General features: G+C 40.5%; 3 protein-coding genes across 9 annotated transcripts in view; 1 reads left to right on the forward strand and 2 right to left on the reverse strand.

Annotated features, from left to right (window-relative positions):
• Window positions 1–98: 98 nt before the first annotated feature.
• pcolce2b (procollagen C-endopeptidase enhancer 2b) lies at window positions 99–10794 on the reverse strand. The gene is made up of 10 exons (XM_051411382.1): window positions 10649–10794; window positions 8930–9268; window positions 8595–8703; window positions 7925–8180; window positions 6621–6745; window positions 5696–5832; window positions 5438–5601; window positions 4322–4405; window positions 1654–1821; window positions 99–1280 (listed from the first exon to the last, which is right to left on the reverse strand). The coding sequence occupies exons 2-10, from the start codon at window positions 9061–9063 to the stop codon at window positions 1150–1152; spliced, it is 1308 nt and encodes a 435-aa protein (XP_051267342.1). The 5' UTR covers window positions 9064–9268; window positions 10649–10794; the 3' UTR covers window positions 99–1149.
• On the forward strand, window positions 9995–18947 carry u2surp (U2 snRNP-associated SURP domain containing). Of its 6 annotated transcripts, none has more exons than XM_051411377.1 (26): window positions 9995–10081; window positions 10935–11033; window positions 11153–11267; window positions 11410–11534; window positions 11637–11707; window positions 11858–11946; window positions 12096–12131; window positions 12240–12322; window positions 12525–12690; window positions 12785–12996; window positions 13402–13445; window positions 15116–15220; window positions 15326–15392; window positions 15520–15683; window positions 15800–15962; window positions 16068–16147; window positions 16261–16348; window positions 16464–16601; window positions 16682–16898; window positions 17023–17103; window positions 17192–17243; window positions 17351–17498; window positions 17619–17729; window positions 17914–17951; window positions 18084–18269; window positions 18418–18947. In XM_051411377.1, exons 1-26 carry the CDS (start codon window positions 10037–10039, stop codon window positions 18551–18553), a joined length of 2859 nt encoding a protein of 952 aa, XP_051267337.1. In that variant the 5' UTR covers window positions 9995–10036; the 3' UTR covers window positions 18554–18947. The 6 variants fall into 6 exon arrangements, with proteins under 6 accessions (XP_051267337.1, XP_051267334.1, XP_051267335.1 ...); XM_051411374.1 differs by having other exon boundaries at window positions 9996–10081; window positions 17824–17951; XM_051411375.1 differs by having other exon boundaries at window positions 9996–10081; window positions 16709–16898; window positions 17824–17951.
• A 4-nt stretch (window positions 18948–18951) lies between these two features.
• The window catches only part of nphp3 (nephronophthisis 3), a 34431-nt gene continuing 32875 nt past the window's right edge, over window positions 18952–20507 (reverse strand). For both annotated transcript variants that reach the window (XM_051411373.1, XM_051411371.1), the window contains 3 exons: window positions 20295–20411; window positions 19343–19452; window positions 18952–19260 (listed from right to left, as the gene is read on the reverse strand). In XM_051411373.1, the coding sequence (XP_051267333.1) occupies window positions 19146–19260; window positions 19343–19452; window positions 20295–20411 (342 nt within the window). In that variant the 3' untranslated portion in view covers window positions 18952–19145. The remainder of the gene's footprint in view (window positions 19261–19342; window positions 19453–20294; window positions 20412–20507) is intronic.

A 20507-nucleotide genomic window follows, 5' to 3' on the forward strand; every position in this document is an offset into this window, starting at 1 on the left:
GCTGCCTTGACTTGCTCTCAAGAGACCAATTCAAATACTATTTGGTATTGTTTGCTTTCCAGCTGTATTTTCTTGTACAAAGAGAGACAAACAAATGGTAAATCTTAAAGTTTTATTTGGGCAAATTAAAACAATAAAATATAAATAATATTCACAGACTTTTTCATATGAAAATATTTTTCATTTCATACCTTTGCCTTTAAAAACAATGTAGGTAAATGATGTATGCTGATGATTGTGCTTTGCATCTGTAGGCAAACTGAAGAAAAGAGCTTTAGCTACGTAGGTCCTCATTTGTTTCACATAAAACCAGCATACAAATCTATTTGAAAAAAAAGAATTGTGTATATATTAAATATTGCACTTTTTATTAAGACTTAAATATGTCCTAATCCTGCCCATTGAAACTGAACACAGAAAATGAACTGCAAGTTGTTAACACATGATTAAAACTACAACAATCAGCTGTGACAAATCCCCTATGGATAATAATCAGGCTTGTGAAATTTAAGACTTTTCTGCCAGACAGATATATTTCTTTAATGCATACTAAATAATAAATCCCACTGTTTATTCACATTGTACCCACTGTCTAAAAGGGAAACTACTGAAAAGTAGAATATGGAAAAAATTGACATTAACAGTGCAATCATAAGACATCAGAACAGATGTGCACACTGAAATTTTTAAACAATCTGATGAATGTTTGTCTTATGAATGTCTCTCTGAATTGATATAATCCATATTCTGGGCTCCTGTTACTGGCTACAGTTTAATTCCCTGCTAGGGGCATGACAGGAATGTGACTCAGCGGAGTGAGAATGGGCTGAGAATAGGGATGGAAATTTCAACTCATTTTGTTGCTGATTAATCTGAGCTTGCCAAACAGACTAAGCAACTGGTCTTTTAATAGAAGACAGAGTAGAAGTACTTAATGTCTTTTTGTTTACTCCAAAAATCATGCAATCCACAGCAAAATGAATTTACAAAAATCTGTTGCCCCCTAATTGAATGAATCATGTAGATTTTATGTTTTGCGCTGGCATTTCTGCATCCAGATTCAGTTTTGTTATTGTTTAATTATTTCCATCCAGAGCTGAGCCTCGGACACACCTCCAGTCCAGTTGAGATCCTCAGAGCTACGGGAACTCAGCACCGCTTGTTTTTCAGAACGTTGAGTCCTTTCTGGTTCTTTGTCTTAAACGCCATAACAAAGTGGTGAGGGGCGATTTTCCCCCGACCGTCCTCATCCACGTGGCCCATGAAGATGTAGTTCAAACCTGGTAAGGTCACACACAAAAAACCTGAATGCAGTGGCGGAACGGCAGAGACATTCAGGGAGGCCAAATATCAGAATCTCCACACGGGCAGGTCTGTACCATATGATTATATGCATACATATAAACATATTTAATGTTTCATTGACTGTTTGGACAGTGAGTTCTGCCGCTCACCTCACACTCTGGGGGGCGCTCTATCGACTGAGCGCTTACGGCACAGCAAAAGGAGGCAAACTCAGAGCCATAGGTTATTAAAAACAGTCAACCAGGAACTGCGTACTGTGTCATCATTGAGGTAATGATCTTTTTTTATGTCACAGTGAATTCATACATCAAACAAAAATAGCCAGTTTAATTTCACCAGTGAACTCACCTCTTCTGATAAATGGACACTTCTTGCACAGGATAATGATCTTGGTGCTCATGGTCTTTCCTGCCTGCTGAATGGCCAGACTGCCTTCTTTATACACGTTGATGATAGAGACAGTGGCATACATACTTCCTCCTCTCATCACCGCAGTAATGACAGTCCCGGTTATCACTGCCATAGACACACACATACACATAGGTAATGAAAAATAAAATAAAACATACAAAAGTACTGAAAGGGAAATATACTGTATGTTTCCCTGCCTACAAGAAGAAGAAGAAGAAGAAGAAGATATACTTTATTGATCCCCAAGGGAAATTGTTCTTTTCACTCTTTTTTATAATTACAGTTATAATAATTAAAGTTAACAGTGCCTGTACACACCTTGAGCTAAATGCTAATGTCAGCATTGCTCTCAATGAACATGCTGATGTGTAAAATATTTATCATGATCACCATCTTAGTTTAGTGTGTAAGCATGCTAACGTTTGCGAATGAGCACTAATTACTGTTTTTGTAAAATGTATGGATCTATTAGATGATAAAGAGGATCAATTTGTACTCCCTGGTGGAAAACTTGCAATATTAACATGAGCTGAATCCTTTAATATTTCAAGATAATGAAATACTTTTAATTTGAACATGCTTTTAGGTTTATGTATCTATTTTTTTCTGAGAAGTTGACTTTTCTTAATTTCTGCCTCTGTGTGCTTTGGTTAGAGTCAACCATTTGTTTGTTTGTTGATGTATATGTTTGTACACACAGAAAAATGTCCATTCAATAGTTAAAATAGATCAAATATATTTCACTAAAAGCCAAAAATGTCATCACGCTGGTGACTCTGGAGAAAAAGCCCTGGAGTCAACAAAGTCAGTAGGATTCATCCAAAGGGGGCCAAGAATGCCTGCAGATGCCTGGTTTGGATTTAGAAATGTAGGATTAATATGTGAAGTATTTACAGACAATGTTAACATCAACATTAAAGAAAAGGGAGCCTGGAATTTACAGTGGGGGATAACATAGAAACAGCTGTAGCGAAGGGAATCTGCTTTTTTATTGTTATCATCAATGCAGAGAAATGTGAACAGTGTGTGCACACTACTTAGTTCATACTCTGTTCTCCTCTGTGAAGTGCAGCCTGTCATGGTAAATTAACAGCATAGCTTCTCAATGGTTCCTTTCAGGCTTTCAACACTCCCCTTTTGTCCTTTTTATGGCTTCCTCTCCCATTCATGAGCTAATTGTTCTTTCTAAAAAAACTCAGAAAAAACATCAAGGATATCATATACTGTAATTTTGTGACTTTCAAAGCGTTACGACCCTGACTGTGACAAGACCAAGTTAAAGGTGTTATATCATAATTGTCCTGCAGACAGCTCAAATGTTTTGCATTTGAGTCAGCAGGGCAGAGGTCAACTCAATATTATATATAATACAATCTAATATAGAGAGCAACTCAGTGCAACTCAAATATTTTTGTGTTTCAGACACTGGTTAACAAATCAAGTAAGGAAGGAGATTAAAAATGTAAAACTCCACGAGAAATCCTCTTATAGGTTAATTTACCAGCATCCAGAATTGCCACCTTCTGTATCTCACAGTCCCTGTTTTTCTGTTGTTGTGTTTTCTGATTTTGCTACAAAATGCGACAAATCTGCTGGGTGAAGTTTTCAGTCATTTCCTGTTTAGTCTGACCAGGTCTCTAAAAGCGGAAAAAAAATACAGCTTTGTCGTTTGGACATGGAAGAGAGCTGACATTTAGCAGTGACAGCTGAGTTATAGTGGAGCCAGTGGAGCAAGAGGAAATCACGTCTCATTCAACATGAACAGGATTCTTTACACTGATGGTACCAATATGTCTGGACTTCACATACTGCCTGTTTCATTTCCTGACGGGGATGAGAACAGCCAGAGGACGGCCTGTTTCAGTAATGTTATTGTATCTGATGCTACTGTAACATAAACCAGTGAACTGCTTTTGACAATCCAAAGAACATATATCACATCATTAGAAACTGCTGTAACATTTAAGTGTTGATTATACAAACTATTTTCAGTCCACTGTCTCGCCACTTCATCAAAATGTGATGTAACATATTGTGTGCCGACCCCGCCACCACATCACACGGACGACTTTTTCCACATGCACCACCACATCGCTTGCCTTTCCTCGTTTTCCTGATGCAAATCCAAGTGAACTCTTTGAAATGCCAATCTAACACATGTGGTAAACATCTCTGAGAGGAAAACATCAGAGTAGCAGGAGGGTAGCAAACGGAGGCCGAGCCCTAAATCAACACCTTCATTTATCAACAGTTTACCCACAGTCAGAGACTTAGAGTGTGTGTGTTTAAACTTGAGGTAACTGTGTCCTACTGTATACGCTCCTTCACTTCCTGACAGGCTATCAAGGAAGTCTTTGAGATAAGCAGTGAGAAATCAGAGGAGCAAAGATAGTGACATGATCAGGACTGTAAACTGTTAGTTCGGGGGGATTTGGCTACTGATGCTAATGTGGGCTGCGCTGACGTAACTCTTCAAAGAATCTGTCCTGTGTAGTTTTGGACCTTTTAGGATTAGTATGTATATAACAGTAGGCAAAGCTGGAACATATGAGTGACTGGAGCTTATGTGGTTTAAATAAATAGTAATAAGCACTGGTGTTCTTACCGAAATTGCTGGAGCAGTAATTGCTCTCAAGTGTTCCTCTTCTTTTACATTTCTGCTGGCACAGGGCTACAGAGTACTTCAGAGCTGCAGAGACACACACAAACACACACAGACACACACAGACACACACACACACACACACACACACACACACACACACACACACACACACAAAAGAAAATTCAATCTCTGTAATTTTGCCTGTCACTGATGCAAGTATGTAAGTTATGGTTGCATCTGTTTCTGCTGTGGTTTATTTACCAAATATTCTCAGTAACACAAGACTCTAAAAATGAATGGCTGTCAGTCTTAGAGAGAATATGAGACAGTGTGTAAAATAGCAACGTAATGTGACAAGTGAACATCTGTTTTTAGTGTTAGAGATGGTAAAGAGTCCATAAAGGAAAGAACCAAGAAAATACAAGGTGACTGTCTCAATATTATTCTTACTGGAGAGGGAAAAGTCAGGAAAGATAAGCCAACCAGAAAGCGTTGTCGCAGTATGACATCGTGGCAGGAAGGTGCCAAAATAACCTGGCCTGACTAAGGGAAAAAACAACAGTGTGTGGGAATGTGAGTTGTGGCATGAAAATGAGCTGTGATTGTGGATGCCGACACATGCCCACACTGTATATGAACTGTGTTGTGTACAGTTTACACAAGAGAAATGTCAGCATAAGACACACTTTTTAGCACATGCTTTGTTTGAACATGTGCTGCTCTTGGCTGCAGCTTTAATAGGACCTACAGTCTCCAGTACTGTATGTTCCACATCCACTGTTTAGTTTGATCTGGCCACTTTTACCCATTTTATGGAAACAAAGAATTTGTTATTACGTTAGATACTTATCCACATGCACTGTAAAGCAGAATTCTTAACCATAAGCAGTGTTCATTTGACTCTTGAAGGAGTTAACTTCGCTTAGTTCTTTTCGTGCCAAGATCTGCTATCAGAAGTCGAGTCCAGGTCCCTCTTACGTTTTAAGTAAAAGATCAACCCCACATGTTAGCAAGAGAATCCAGTAGTAAAAAGCCAGCGTTTCTCATAGCTACATCAACAAATACAGATGTTAAAAATCTTCTGGAGGTTTTTATTGGATAAAAGTTGCTACCTACGTATGGGCCTGGTGGTGACGGGCTGTGTTGTAGTGGTGGGTGGTATCGTGGTGGTGGGGAATTTCTTTGGTCGGAACTTGTAGTGTCCAATGAAGCCATCTGCGGTCAGACTGAGATCTGACAGGAACTGGATTAGGAGCTGGTTCCCCTCTGAGAACACAGGCCTGCAAAGGAACCCAGACAAGAGTGTAAACTGAGAGGAACTCATTGGATAGATCTTTTAATGAAAATAAAAATGTTCATGACAGAATCACCTACGCTGGGGGGCTGTCTCCACAGTATTTGCCAATCCTCTTGGCGTCGTTGATTTCTGCCCCGTTGAAAATGGAGACGTGGTCGTAGCGGCAGTAGTTATCTCTTTCAACATCAAACTTCTCAAACTTGACTTCAATAATCTGCAGCAGGAGAAAAATCACAAAGAAAATCTTCTTTCATCAAGCAAGAGCTTGTAATCAGGCTATCAGGTCATGCTGTTTGATTAAAGGGTACCCTATCATTTGTGGAATGATTTACTCTTGTTCCACACCCATTACACACTGAGCCATACTTAAGAGTACTCTGACCATTTAGCATTGCACTCTATAATAATGTTAGATTAGGATCAGTTTAAAAGGGATCAAAATAAATAAAGCAGCATTTATTTTATGCATTCTTCTTCTTTGTCAAAAACCTACATCACCGACAATGCAACTTGAGCACTGACTGGTTGTTTTTCTAGTAAAGGCTTATGTTATGTTATGTTATGTTAAGCTGCTAACAACGAAGAAGAGAGACTGCAGAGTTTTTTTATTTTCAAACTTGTAGTCTTAAGACCCAACCGACTTAAGACATCACTCAAAGATATTAATGAAACTTTGCACAGCTCCCTCTGGAGGTGAGGCTTTTAAACTTTTTCACAAGACCTGTAAATAGAACTTGTTACGTCTGAGGTAACTTGTTGTATGCTTTATTTTACAATGAGGCTCATTTATTCAACCACTGATACTGTAAAACATCACACTTTGGCACTATTCAGTGTTAGCATGGAGCATCAACAATCGATTGTGGACACATGGATGATTTTTGCGTCTATGTCCTATTAACAGGTTAGTGGTTCGATAGGCCTCCTAGAGTCAGTTCCTATCATAACTTTATATATAACACATCCTTTTATTTCAGATTCATTCATTTTGAACATCCTGACCTGGTTCTTTGGTGCCACTATGTGCCAGGAGCAGGTGACACCAGCTGGGTAGTCTTTCTCTGGCCAGTTGGGTGTTTTGAAAGACCCTGAGGGTTTGTCCAATCTGCCTCCACAGTACTGGTCCCCTGTGGAGTAATGACTTAGTTATATCTTGCATAGTCCTCAGGAATAATCTGCAAAATATCATTCCTGTTCTTAAAGGAAAGGATCCAGATTGTATTCATAAATGCTTTGATGGTGTGTACATTATATGATCCTGCAATTAACCACTTGTCTACTGTAATAGGTGCTCTCATAGCCTTCTTTGTCATTGCATGCATCCTAAAAAGTAGGTCATTCATTAGTCCTATGCAGTGAACAGTTTAAAAAAAGGCAACATTCTTCTGTCAGGCATCTGAGACACATCAGTTCAATGCGGTTCAGACTGTCAAAGAGCTGAGTCACTTGAAGACGTGTTTTCTTTTTAACATACACTTAGACTGATGTTTCCTCTCCAACATGTCTAAAAGAAGAAATACAGTTTAGTAAGTGACAAAAATAGACACTTAACAAATGTTGTTCTGTTTTGACAATGCTTAGAGACAGTCTGCTTCCATCCATTGTGTAAAAGCCAGGCAGGTTGCTTAATAGCCATTGTCCATCACAGCTGTCAGCTCTTTGGGTACAGAGAACTAGCCATTAAAATTCCACCAAAACAGTACATGATACTTTGCAACCCTGCAGAGAGGAAGAGGCTCATTCAACTCTAAGTGATACTTCTGACCTGTGCCTTCTACTGAAGTGCTCAAAAAAACGTCAGTGAGAAATTCCACATCGTACTGTAAGAAGTGTTAAGATATTCCTCCCTTTAGGTCCACATGCTGGAAACCTTAGACCCATAGCCTTGTCTTGAACAAATTAATCCCCCAAAGGTCACTGGTTTTTACCGAACAGAAGAAAAACTCTGCATGTCCGAAAAGTAATTTACAGTATTATGCAAAAACTGAACTCTACTTAAGGAGGTGAAATGTTTCTCTCCGTGTCTGGACATTGAGGTACCATGCAATGACCTCACAGAAGTGACTCGTGTTAAACAACCTTGTTAAAAGACTGACCCTCTACCAGACACACTCCAAAGTCAGTTATCAGATTCCTTTATGGGGTGAAGTCATGGCTGAGACACCGTCCCTTGTGGCTCCGTATTACATGCTTGGGTAGCAGCAAGATATTCTCTACACAGCTGCTACCTTTCCAACCTTGGCACCTATGAGTAGGACAGAAAGAGTAAGCATGCCAAAACTATTCTTCTTCCCATGTTTGCCTACCTCTCTCGTGTGGATGGGCAGCAGAGAAAACAGCCAGAAAGCCACTCCCAGCGGTGTTGGCATCAGATACCATCTGCATGAGCATCTTGTTGCCCGTGGAAACCAGGGCTCCCGGCTTGAACGTCCCACAAAAGCGACCAAGTCTCTGCCCATTGACATGGCCACTGTAAACATCCACATAGTCATAGCGGCACAGGTTGTCGCTCTCCAAGTCAATAAAGCGGAATGACAGGACCACCACCTTTCCCTCAGGGACCTGGGTGGGAATTAAGGGTCAATTTCAAGTAATTATCATTATTACTTAGAGCAATAAAATGTAACACCTCCCATGGATACTGGCTTGTTACTTCACAGATGTCCAGTAAAACAATGGTTTCCACATGTGACTGCACATTTCCTCACAGTAAGCCTGACTTATGTAGAGCAGTCTAAAAGCAATTTGATCCAGCCATACTATCAGCTTGACTGCTTGAATGTACAGTAATGTAATAGAGCAAAAGCCTTGAGCTGGCTGTGGTTAAGTATTTTTTTTAGAGGGAAGTGGGTTAGTGAAAGATTATCATATTACTTTATTGTGCAGCTCCTTGATGAATAGTATCAGTTTTATCATCATCATAATTCTTGGCTATGGTAGAAAAAGGAAAATATGGGAATATAAAATGGGACTCACTGTGATCCTCCACACACATTTGGTATTTGGAGGGTAAACTCCTGGGTACCCCTGGCTCCCGATTACTCCAGAATCCCCTGTTATGTTTCCGCCGCATGTGAAGGTTGGTCTAAATGATGATGTGTTAAAACAGCACATACACGTTAACGACAGCCTGCAGTTGATTTAACACAAGATTTTCATTTAATGCGCCATAGGTCCTGACTGGAGGCAGCTCAGACTGCAGAATATCCCTCTGAATAAACTCCAGTCCACTGAGGCTAGACGAGATCCTTGACACCTTGCTCACTCATAAAGCTTTCACAATTAAAAACAACATGTAAATAAATGTGTACCTCTGCTGAGACTGCGCACAGACCTCTGTCAAGAACAGTAGACTCCATGCGCAAAAAATACTGCATGTTCTCCACATTGTTGGGTTAACGGAGCGGGCGCTTCGCCTGTTTTCGCCCCGTGGCATGAATGGCATTGTGTTCAGCAGCTGGAGCGGTGGGGAAAAGTACCCAGGAGTTCCTGCGGGGCAGTTTCAGTAACTGCAAGCTGGAGCAGATGAATATAGCGTTTGTTCTGCGTGGTAGGAGGGACGGAGCAAAGGCTGCTGCTCCCCCCCCAAAAAAACCCTCGATTAATGAAGCGCTGGATGGGTGTGAGGTCTCGCATTAGTTTCACCTGGCCTGGAAAACATTGAAAAAAAGGAGACATGAATAAACTTGAACCATTAAACATAGATGAATGGTTTGGTATTTCAATTATATGGACCATGTACATCTGGCAGAGACATTTATATCGGCAAAGATCCCAGTCAGTGACTGCAATGTGGGACTATCCAGATGTGGAGTGAAAGAAGACACTCTGTAACAGGGGTGGAGATTTTTTACACCAGCTGAAATATCATTAAAAATATGTATTTATATTATTGTATGAATAATAGGAACAGGTTAGACTGCTAGCAGAGAAAGAATGGGAGCGATAGAGAGCGAGAGCACCACCTGCTGGAGTAAATACGGTATTTACTTAATAACTACATTATAGCTCATATATATTTACTTATACGACTGGATACACATTAAGACTTTACGTTAGGCTACCTAAGTATGTACTGTAGGTCAACGCGAAGGTACACATCTATAGTTTCTGTGACATGCAACTTTAAAAAGTAAAGATGTTTTAATTTAGCATATAAAACTAAATCTTCTCTCAAAATGATTGCATTTTTTTTTTAATACACGGCTCCAGTCTATGTTGCATTATAAACACCTCATATACACTGTATATATTATATATATTATATTACACTGGGAATGGCAAACACACAGCTGTGGCAGAGAGAACGACAAAACAAGTTTAGCCATCATTGATTCGGCGTTCGACTGTGTCGCCTGGAGTTTCACGTTTGCCGCTATCTTCTAATCGATGATCGATTGTATTTAGTTCCACAAAAGATGGCGGACCGAGCGCCTGGTGGCTCTCAGAAAGCTAGCGCTAAGGTGAATTTACCGTTTATTCTTGCATTAGCTAGGTCTCATCTGTCGTAACGAAAACAATGTAAATAACAGTATGCCTGAACAGCAATACGTATTATATATTTGTAGCCTGCAAGAGGCAAGAGTTACGAGTGTGCGCAACGGTGTTAGCTAACTAACTTAGCAACGCGCTGAAGCTAACCGTCGGCTCTCCGGCCACACTGGCTAATGAAGCTAAGCTAAGCTAAGCTAAGCTAAAGATTTAGCTACCATAACCAGGGATAGTAAAGGGCAGTTGACCCAGAAAGGAGTGTTGTTCGCACAGCTAAGCATCTGACACCGACACGATAAGTCTTCAGCACAAAGTTCAGGCGATATATGTTTGAATTAAGAAATTGTACATTAAATATTTGTGAACTGGGGCCTAACAGCCTTCAGCTCCGTGTTACAGTCATTCGGCGCTTAATGCGTTCAGTCGGTGGCGCTGCAGCAGGTACCAGCTTGTTAGGCCTCTTGCTTGCTTGCTCTGTTGTAGGTAACGATAGCTACTTCCTCGGGTCTGTCTGCAACTAAGCAGTAAATGCAACTTACGGAACGACGATCAAAGTATTTGGCCAATGCTCGCAAACGACGAGTGGACACTTTGTAGTGTAGCATGAGTTGCGTGGTGTTGCGGTAATAAACCCTCGCTGAACTTAGCTGTCAACATGAGCTGTCATGCTTAAGCAATCGTTTGAATAATAATTAACACTACCCGGGGCAGTGGTTATCTGTGGGATGGTTTGACTGTGTTATATGCGCACAGATTTAGCGTTACATTATGCGACCGTGATATAACCTGTTGGAAAAACCAACCATGCTTTGTTTACATCGACAGGCGCTGCTTGAGAGCAAACTCAAGTCTTTCAGCATTGGAAAAATGGCAGTTGCAAAGAGGACCCTAAGCAAGAAGGAACAAGATGAAATTAAGAAAAAAGTAAGTATTGGCTTCCTTTTTGATCTCATCTGTGGTGACCGGGTACACATTTTATAAAGATGGTTCTCTGTAATGTAATATATGTGTTTATGCATTTTCACACTGGATTCTTTGTTCAGGAGGACGAGCGAGCGGCAGCAGAGATTTACGAGGAGTTTCTTGCTGCTTTCGAAGGAGGAGGAGAGGGCAAAGTCAAGGCCTTTGTCCGTGGTGGTATTGCAAATGCAACTAAAGGTACAACATCTCTCTATTTTATTATGTGTTTCTCAAATGGATTGCATGATACGTTCGGGCACAACCACAGTTCACAACATCCTCCATCCATGATTTAATAAAGTTACATTCTGAAGTCCTAACACACTTGTTCTCCTTTCAGAAGAGGCAGCTGCTGATGAGAAGAAAGGAAAGTTGTACAAGCCCAAGTCACGTTTTGAGACCCAAACAAAAAGCTTCTTGCCTTTGGAAACCCCACCTCAGTTTTTAGCGATAGACAAAAGACATGTAAGTACAATGACAGTGAACAAGTCATGTCTCTTGTTACTGCTGTAGTAAGTAATGCTTTGTTTTTACTGTACTGATAATATTTCCATATCTGTATTCTAGTCTTTGAAGAAAACTACTGAAAAGGAAAAGAAGAAGAGCAACTTGGAGCTCTTTAAAGAAGAACTTAAACAGTAAGTTTAAACACATAAATCTGTTAAACATTTGAATTGTTTAGGATTCTGAAAACCAGCAGTTCTCCGGTGGTATGGTGTGAAAATACAAAACCCGTAATACTTTGAACATAGGTTGAATTTAACTGTACTAAATGCTGTTTTGTGCAGAATACAGGAGGAAAGGGATGAAAGACACAAGATGAAAGGACGTGTTAGTCGTTTCGAACCTCTCTCGGGCACGGACGGAAGACGTTCATGTGAGTGTCTTCAGATGACACGACTGTGTTCCATGTACTAACTTGGCCTAAAATGGCCCTGTCCTGCACGCCTTACTCCCCCTCCCCAAACACCCATTGTCCACTTTTCCCCTGAAACAAAATTTATACTGCTTTTCTGCTTCTTTTAGCGGATGGTTCTTCAAGAAGAAACCGTCCGTCCAGTGGTAATTTTGACTTAATATAGTGGCTGTGAATATCTTCATCTTGCTCAGAAAATAGGTTGTCCTGTCAGACAGCAGTAGGAAATTCTTCTCTCTTTTCTGTCTCTGCAGTTTTGGATGACTGTGCGCCAGGTTCCCATGATGTTGGAGACCCATCCACTACTAACTTGTATCTCGGAAACATCAACCCACAGGTGAAGTTGTGTTCAAACGTTTCTGAAGTGTAGAAGAGGGACTGACTGACAGCTTTGATGTGAACAGGAGGGCTTGGTTTGAGTCTGTTGCTTTGCTATTGGTTGAAAATAACATAGAGCAAGACCATAACAGTAGATGCTTGTGCTCTTAATTTCAAGTGCTTTAACAATTTTCTCTGTCTATGTTTCTGTTATTTTATAGATGAATGAGGAGATGCTGTGTCAAGAGTTTGGTCGCTATGGCCCGCTGGCCAGTGTGAAGATCATGTGGCCGAGGACAGATGAGGAGAGGGCTCGGGAGAGGAACTGTGGCTTTGTGGCTTTCATGAACAGGAGGGATGCTGAGCGAGCACTCAAGAACCTAAATGGTACAAAGTTGTATTTCTTTCTATTAAATAAATCAATTACATACTTGTGTTCTTTCCAGTCATTGTAAATATATATATTTTACTCCAATTATAGGAAAGATGATTATGAACTTTGAGATGAAATTAGGATGGGGCAAAGGTGTGCCCATTCCACCCCACCCCATCTACATCCCTCCTTCCATGATGGAGCACACACTCCCACCGCCTCCCTCCGGCCTACCCTTCAACGCGCAGCCCCGGGAGAGGCTAAAGAACCCCAATGCTCCCCTGCTTCCTCCACCTAAAAACAAGGAGGAGTTTGAGAAGGTAACTCAGCATGTCAGCCTAGGATTTTCTCATGGGTTAATGGCAGTGTTTTGTTAATGCAGCTGGTGAGATATTAGCCTTTATAATGAGTAGTCAGTACAGGTTTAAATCCAAGTTTCTGTAAGCTCTAGTTATTGTCTTATTGACTGAATTAAATTAGTTTTGCACTGTATGTAAGTGTCGGTATAATGAAATGTTAGCGTGTGGAAAATGCTCAGTGTTACAGAGAGGTGTTTATGGTTAATGAATACAGTGTCAGGGGTGTTTGGCCTTTAGTAAAACTGACAGCAGTAAAGGAAAGTTGTTGTCTTTGCACTTTTAAATGCATTTTTTATATTTTTCACCTGTTGCCTTTTAACAATACTCACATTCTATGTTTATTATCTGATGTGACTTCATATACAGACTCTGTCGCAAGCCATAGTCAAAGTGGTTATCCCAACAGAAAGGTACATGTTTTTCTTTTTTTAAATTGGTGTACAAACTTAGAAAAAACATCCCATAATGAAGCTAAAAGTTTGATCAGTTGATCACTGCATGCTACAGGGGGCTGGTCAGTATGGGTGAGCAATGGTTGAGGCTATTGTACAATGTCATCATTAGTAGATAGAATAATACTGACTTGACGAGTTTCTTTTGTACCTTGCTCTTTCACACTCCACCATCACTCATTTTTCCTTTTTATAAATATGTAGCAAAAACATCATTATAGTGCTTATATAATGTGCTGTTTGGAGCCAAACATCATGACTTTATTCCATCACAGTTTCACTCCATACATCAACATTTAATTGTGTTGTTTTTTTTTCAACTTCAGTGACATGTTACTCCACATACACAGTCTGCTGATTCTAGATCTGTAGTTGTGAAATCCTGCTCTCTGACCATTGCTCACTCAGACCGTCTACCCCCTTGGCCTCTGTCACTACTGGGAGCTCAGTAAATCTGGCCCCTGCCAACAAATCCAAACCTGCCAGTATTAGTCTATATATGACCTTTGACATTGGCCTTGGTGAGCAGCACAAGTTGAACTGTCTGCAGCAGCGAGGGACCTGAAAAGCCTCATGGGATGGATTGGGAAAGTATACTGAATTTTACCCCGCCATTGGTACGATCGGCTCCAATACAAGTAAATGTGATCTGTGTTGTCAAATGAAAGACATCCTTTGTCTTTTTGGCCAATTTAGGCTAATTGTATGCAGCCTGCACCATGTATCTCCCCAAAATTGTCACAGAAGAACTTTGGTGATCCCATTTGCACTGTATTCAGTCATTACCAACTCTACCAGTAGATAACATGTTTAGTCAATTTAGGCCAACAATCCTATACTGCTTTGGTTCTTCCTCACTTCACATTGGTCAGGAGAAGAGTGGGAATTGAAAGGCACTGTATTGACAGTGTTCAGTTAATGCAGTGTCTTGTCAATGTCTCGTTCCTACTTTCCCAAGTTCTTCAGCTTTACTTTTGTGAAGTTCGAATCTAGGAAGATTTCAAAGAAAGGGTCCAGGCAGTGCAATGTAATTAAAACCTGTTGCTCTGCAGCCTAAAAGGACACAGGCATGAACTAATAACAATTTAGGCATAATTTAAAATAAATTCTACTGTTACCTGAATTGTTAGTCTTTTAAAACTTAATTCTTAATTAATGAACGTTTTACTGTTACTTCATCAGTTGTCATTTTAAGTTTTGATTTTTGGCAGCATTTATGCATTGATGTTGTACATTGGCTGAGAGGTATAGTCACAGTTACATTTAATTTATGCCTGGTCACATGCCACTCTCAGACAGTTATGTCTCACATCGTCCTTCTCAGTTGATGCGTAATAAATATGTTATTGTATATCTTTGGCTGAGTCATTTAGGTGACATCTTCTGTCAGGTACCTTTTTTATAGCAAGTATTACCATGGCAGCGCATTACTCAGTTACAGCCTACTGTGCGTGACAACTGCAGTTCCGCCCTGTAACATTTGTTAAACATTCATCGTGTCTGTGAAGAGACAACTGTTCTGAGTGTCAAACCACCAAGCATAAATTAAATGAAGAGACAGGCTTATGGTAGTGGTCAAGGGTCCGGCCAGTCTGAATCCGTTTGCTTTAACTGTGTTTTTCTTGTAGGAATTTGCTCTCTCTCATCCACCGAATGATCGAGTTTGTGGTGCGTGAAGGCCCAATGTTTGAAGCCATGATCATGAACAGAGAAATCAACAACCCCATGTACAGGTCAGTGCTGCACATTAGTAATGTATTTACTTTTATTCTTTCAGTAGTAAGTAGTTTTTATAAAGTTATGATCCATATGCTCATGTTTGATTTTTCTAATTCTAGGTTTCTATTTGAGAACCAGAGCCCAGCACATGTATACTACCGATGGAAGCTCTACTCCATACTACAGGTTTGATTTCTTATCTTTAAAAATTGTACACAATTTCAGTGGCATCCAGCCCGCATTGAAGAAAAACACTGTGCTGGGGTCACAGTCGAGCAGGTTTAATATTTACTGTAAATTATTACTCGCTCAGGGTGAAGCACCAGCTAAATGGCGAACAGATGACTTCAGGATGTTTAAGAATGGCTCTTTGTGGCGTCCTCCTCCTCTTAATCCATACCTCCATGGGCCTTATGATGATGGTGAGGAAGAGGAGGAAGAGGAGGACGGCACCAAGAAAGGCTGCCTAAAAGAAGAGTAAGAACGTTTCCTTAAAAACATCTCTTTGATTCATCAAACTGGGTTAAAATGCCCTGTTGTTGGTGAACCTGCAATTCCATAGATTTACACTTAATTGCCCTTCATCTGTGCAGAGAGCGGGACAAACTAGAGGAGATGCTGCGTGGTTTGACGCCCAGGAGGGGAGACATAGCAGAAGCCATGTTGTTTTGTCTCAGCCACGCCGAAGCAGCTGAAGAGATTGTGGAGTGTGTCACAGAGTCTCTCTCCATCCTCAAGACCCCTCTTCCCAAGAAGGCAAGATAATAGCGCTAACGTCTGCTTAAAAAAAGGACCAATAACTTCCATGAATGTCAAATTCTGTAGACAATTTAAAGATTAGTTCATATTTTTACTTTTCAGATTGCACGGTTATATCTGGTTTCTGATGTGCTGTACAACTCTTCTGCCAAAGTAACCAATGCGTCTTACTACAGAAAATAGTAAGTTTTGTCCATCTTGGACTATATTACACATCACTGTCAATTTCAGATGGGTATACCCAAGTCACTATTTCTGTTTAGAATTCACATTAATGCTTTTACCTTCTTAACAGTTTTGAGGCAAAGCTCTGCCAGATTTTCTCAGACCTCAATGCGACATACAAAGCGATACAGGGTCACCTTCAGAGTGAGAACTTTAAGGTACCAAATGTCCAACTCTTGCTAAGTAAACTTAACACAATGAATAGTTTACACAAGCAGTTTGTCACCTACAGTATGTCACTCAACCGTCCTTGTCTTGGTTTCTTTGTGGCAGCAAAGGGTTATGTCATGTTTCCGGGCATGGGAGGACTGGGCTGTGTACCCAGACCCCTTCCTTATCAAGCTGCAGAACATCTTCCTGGGTCTAGTTAATATCTCTGCAGAGAAGGAACCTGTTGCTGTCGTTGTGGAGGTGAATTATGTAACAATACTTGACCAAATTGTCATAACTTAATAGCTTTCAAAACCTAGCAGTTACTAAATCAGAGCTAGAATTTCTTTGTGCCGGTTTTGTCCCAGGCTGAGCCAGCAGAGGACATTGATGGGGCTCCAATAGGGGAGTATGTAGATGGCACTCCGCTGGAGGATGTGGATGGGGTGCCAATTGACGCAGGGCCCATTGATGGAGCTCCAATTGACGGAGCCCCCCTGGATGACCTAGATGGGGTTCCTATCAAGCCCATGGAAGAAGACATAGATGGAATACCTTGTGAGTGGTATAGAGACAAGCAAATGTAGTTGTTGATGTTGTTATATGATCTGTATGCAGCTCTTGTATAGTGACTCAATTACTTCTTATTTCTCGATTTTTAATAAATTTTTTTTTTTAATAGTGGATCAGTCCAAGGAGGCAACGTTCAAGGTAGCACCCTCGAAATGGGAAGCAGTGGATGAGGCAGAGTTAGAAGCTCAAGGTTAGACCTTTTTAAGTGGCCTCACACTCCTAAATTTTAATTTCAGTACATAAATCTTGATGTCACCTGTTTTGTTTGCTCATTTTAGCTGTGACAACATCAAAATGGGAGATGTTTGAGCAGCCAGAAGAAACAAAAAAGTAAGTTGTATCTGCGTGCGGTCTTTTGAGGATAACTGTCTGTTCTTAACTGCAAATACATCTGTGCACCCTTTTAACCTTTTTTTATAAACTGTTTATAACTGAAGGGATGACGAGGACAGTGATTATGATGACAGGAGCCCTCGCTCAGAAGATAATCAAAGCTACTCCAACCCCATCAGAGATGACTCGGATATTAAGGCCAAGATGTCTGAGATGAATGAGGAAAAACGCACCAAGCTCAGAGAGATAGAGGTACTTTACAAGTATCACAAACCCCCATACTACACGTACCAACATACACCACAATTTGTGTTGTTTTGTGTGCAAATGAAATTCATTGTTTTGACCTCTTTCCTTTTATTGTTCATCCAGGTTAAAGTCATGAAGTTCCAGGATGAGCTGGAGTCTGGGAAAAGGCCCAAGAAGCCTGGGCAGAGTTTTCAGGAGCAAGTGGAGCACTACAGGGACAAACTACTACAAAAGGTATGGAGTTGGGCTCTGCAGACTTTACAATGGATGATATAAAGTACAGAAGTTGTCATTCAAAATTGGGGTCATGGTTCCTTTTTTACTGTAGGAAAAAGAAAAGGAGAAACTTGAACGAGAAAAAGAAAGGGAGAAGAAAGAGAAGGAAAAGGCTGAGGCACGGTTGAAAGACTTGAAGAAGGAAAAAGAAAAGGAGGACACACCAACCAGGAAAGAGAGGTGAGATAACCAGTCGGTAGGTTGTCGGGTTTATCCATAAAGTGCACGTCTAGTACCTCGGAGCGTGCAACGTAAAAAGTGGGATTTGTTAAACTTTCTGTCTGACAGATATTTGTCCCCTTCGGTTGATAGGAAGCGGCGTCACAGTGGGTCACCCAGCCCAACGCGGAGTAGCAGCAGACGAGGCCGATCATCGTCACCCCGTTCCGAGCGGTCAGAAAGATCAGAACGCTCCGACCGCTCATTCTCTAAAGACACATCTTCCCGTTCTTCGCATAAAGACTCTCCACGATCTAGCAACAAAAAGTCCTCCAAGAGGTAAGACTTCCTGTCCAGGGCTTCCCCTGAAGTTGTCATTAGAGCAAGGTTTTGGTTTCTTACATTTCACCATTTTCTTTTAATTTAAGTGGGGTTAGTAGAGTTGAAACATTGAGATCTAATTCAAATGTATTTTTTGTCCAACTAGGTCTCCCTCACCTCGCACACCCAAAAGATCCAGGAGGTCGCGCTCCAGGACGCCCAAGAAATCAGCTAAGAAGTCTCGCTCCAAATCAAGGTCACCTCACCGGTCTCACAAAAAATCAAAGAAGAGCAAACACTGACACGTCTTTTCCCTCAACCTCCAAACCAGCCTATTCTCCTCCCTCCCCATTCTTCCCTTTTCTGCGCCGTGTTGTATAAAAGATTGACTGATTTGGCAGCTGAACATCTCTGCCCAAATGTTGATGTATAGACAATGATGAGTGGAGGGTGTTGCATGGGTTACCATCTGGTGTATCAAATGGATGGGGCCATTGCTGTTTTATATTGTACAAAAAAATAATGTGCTTGTGTGTCCTGATTCCCCATCACCTCCCAATGGAATTCATCCATGTGGTAGACCACACCCGTACAGAGTGTGATGACAATAGTCATATTCATGCTGTCATTTTCTGTTTTTGTAGTTCACATTAAAAAGAATTCCTAATAAACAAGTGTCATTTTTAAATCAAACAATGTGGACATTCAGAAAATTTTAATGGAATGATTTGAATGAAAGGGAGTTGTAGTAGAATATATACAAATTATAATGTCATTTATTTACATTTAGTGTGTTTTGGCAGCAAAAACAATTTTACAAAAGCTGAAAAATCAGTGCTTTTAAGGAAAATTTAAAATTAGGGAAGCTGTTCTGGCCATGTGATGTCAGTTATTTTACAACTTGGCCTGTGCCTTCTTTAGTTGATCTCTTAGTTCTAGACGAGCAATGGAAGAGAGGTGTACCTCATCTGGCCCATCAGCAATGCGAAGAGTCCGCGCATATGAATACCTGAGGAAGAATGTGGTGATATTGCATCAGGGAGCAGATTGATTTAAAGCTCATTTGTGGGAGGACGGGGAAGGACACTTACATCTGTGCTAGTGGAAAGTCCCCAGACACACCCCCGCCTCCATGTACCTGTATAGCACAGTCCACCACATAACAGGCCATCCTGGCTGCTGCCACCTTGATCATAGCAATCTAGGACACACCATTAACAGTAAGTGAACATACTGGAAAAGTGACTTAATGAAGTAAATGCTCAGTAAACATACTAAATAAAACAACCTTGCTTTGAGTGCACTGTTTACATACACTATTCTCCCACAATGCAGTGGGAATAGCAATTATGAAAATCCTTTATTAAATCATGAATAAACAGACACCTTAATCAGGGTATTTGATGCCTGAACCCTGAGTTGAAACAAGTTGACATATTTGTGATTTAAAAAGGTTTAGTGTGTAATATTTATGAGAATCTATAATATTCATATCCATGTTTTTATTATATAAAATAATATAAGAATTGTGTTTTTAATCTACAAAAGCGAGCAGATTCTGCTACAGAATCTGTAAAATTGAGCCACCATGTATTTACCCAAAATGGATAAACCAAACACTGGCTGATTTTTTTTTGAGTTTGTCAGCCACCTCACTTTCTACTACATGCTTGGTTGAGGCAAGGAGTTTCAGCTGGTTCCAATCTAACCAGTAGATGCCACTAAACCTACACACTGGTCCTTTAATAAAAGATTTTGCCAACTAATACCACAGACTTTTATAGAAAGCTGGGCGTCATTGATTCTTAATTTTTTCTTAGCTTTAACATATTTTTTTTTTTACTGTGTTAATCAACAATCTTAATTTAAACCATTTCATACAGGACATGAGGGGTCCTATATGAAATGGTTTGATGAGAATGAAAATTATGTGAATCAACTGAACACCTATGGGAGAACTGAGAGGGTTCCAGAGACTACGAGGTTTGTGTTGGTTTTTTCTTTAAATCTTTTTATCTGTATGTCCGAAACAGACAGTTTTACCTCTTTGCGAGCAGCTCGGCTACCCAGTGTATCCAGGGCACGAGCAGCATGTAGAGTCAGCAGGCGGGTCTGTTCTATCATGAGACGACACTCTGCTATGCAGTGAGCAACGACTTCCTATACACATATAGAAAACACAGGAGGGACAGAATATTTACACAGCTGCATCTAAAAATCTGTCCACTAGGTGTCAACAGCAGGAAAGAGCTCAGT

Source organism: Dicentrarchus labrax, unplaced genomic scaffold, assembly GCF_905237075.1.
Source record: "Dicentrarchus labrax unplaced genomic scaffold, dlabrax2021, whole genome shotgun sequence".
NCBI classification, from domain to species: domain Eukaryota; kingdom Metazoa; phylum Chordata; class Actinopteri; family Moronidae; genus Dicentrarchus; species Dicentrarchus labrax.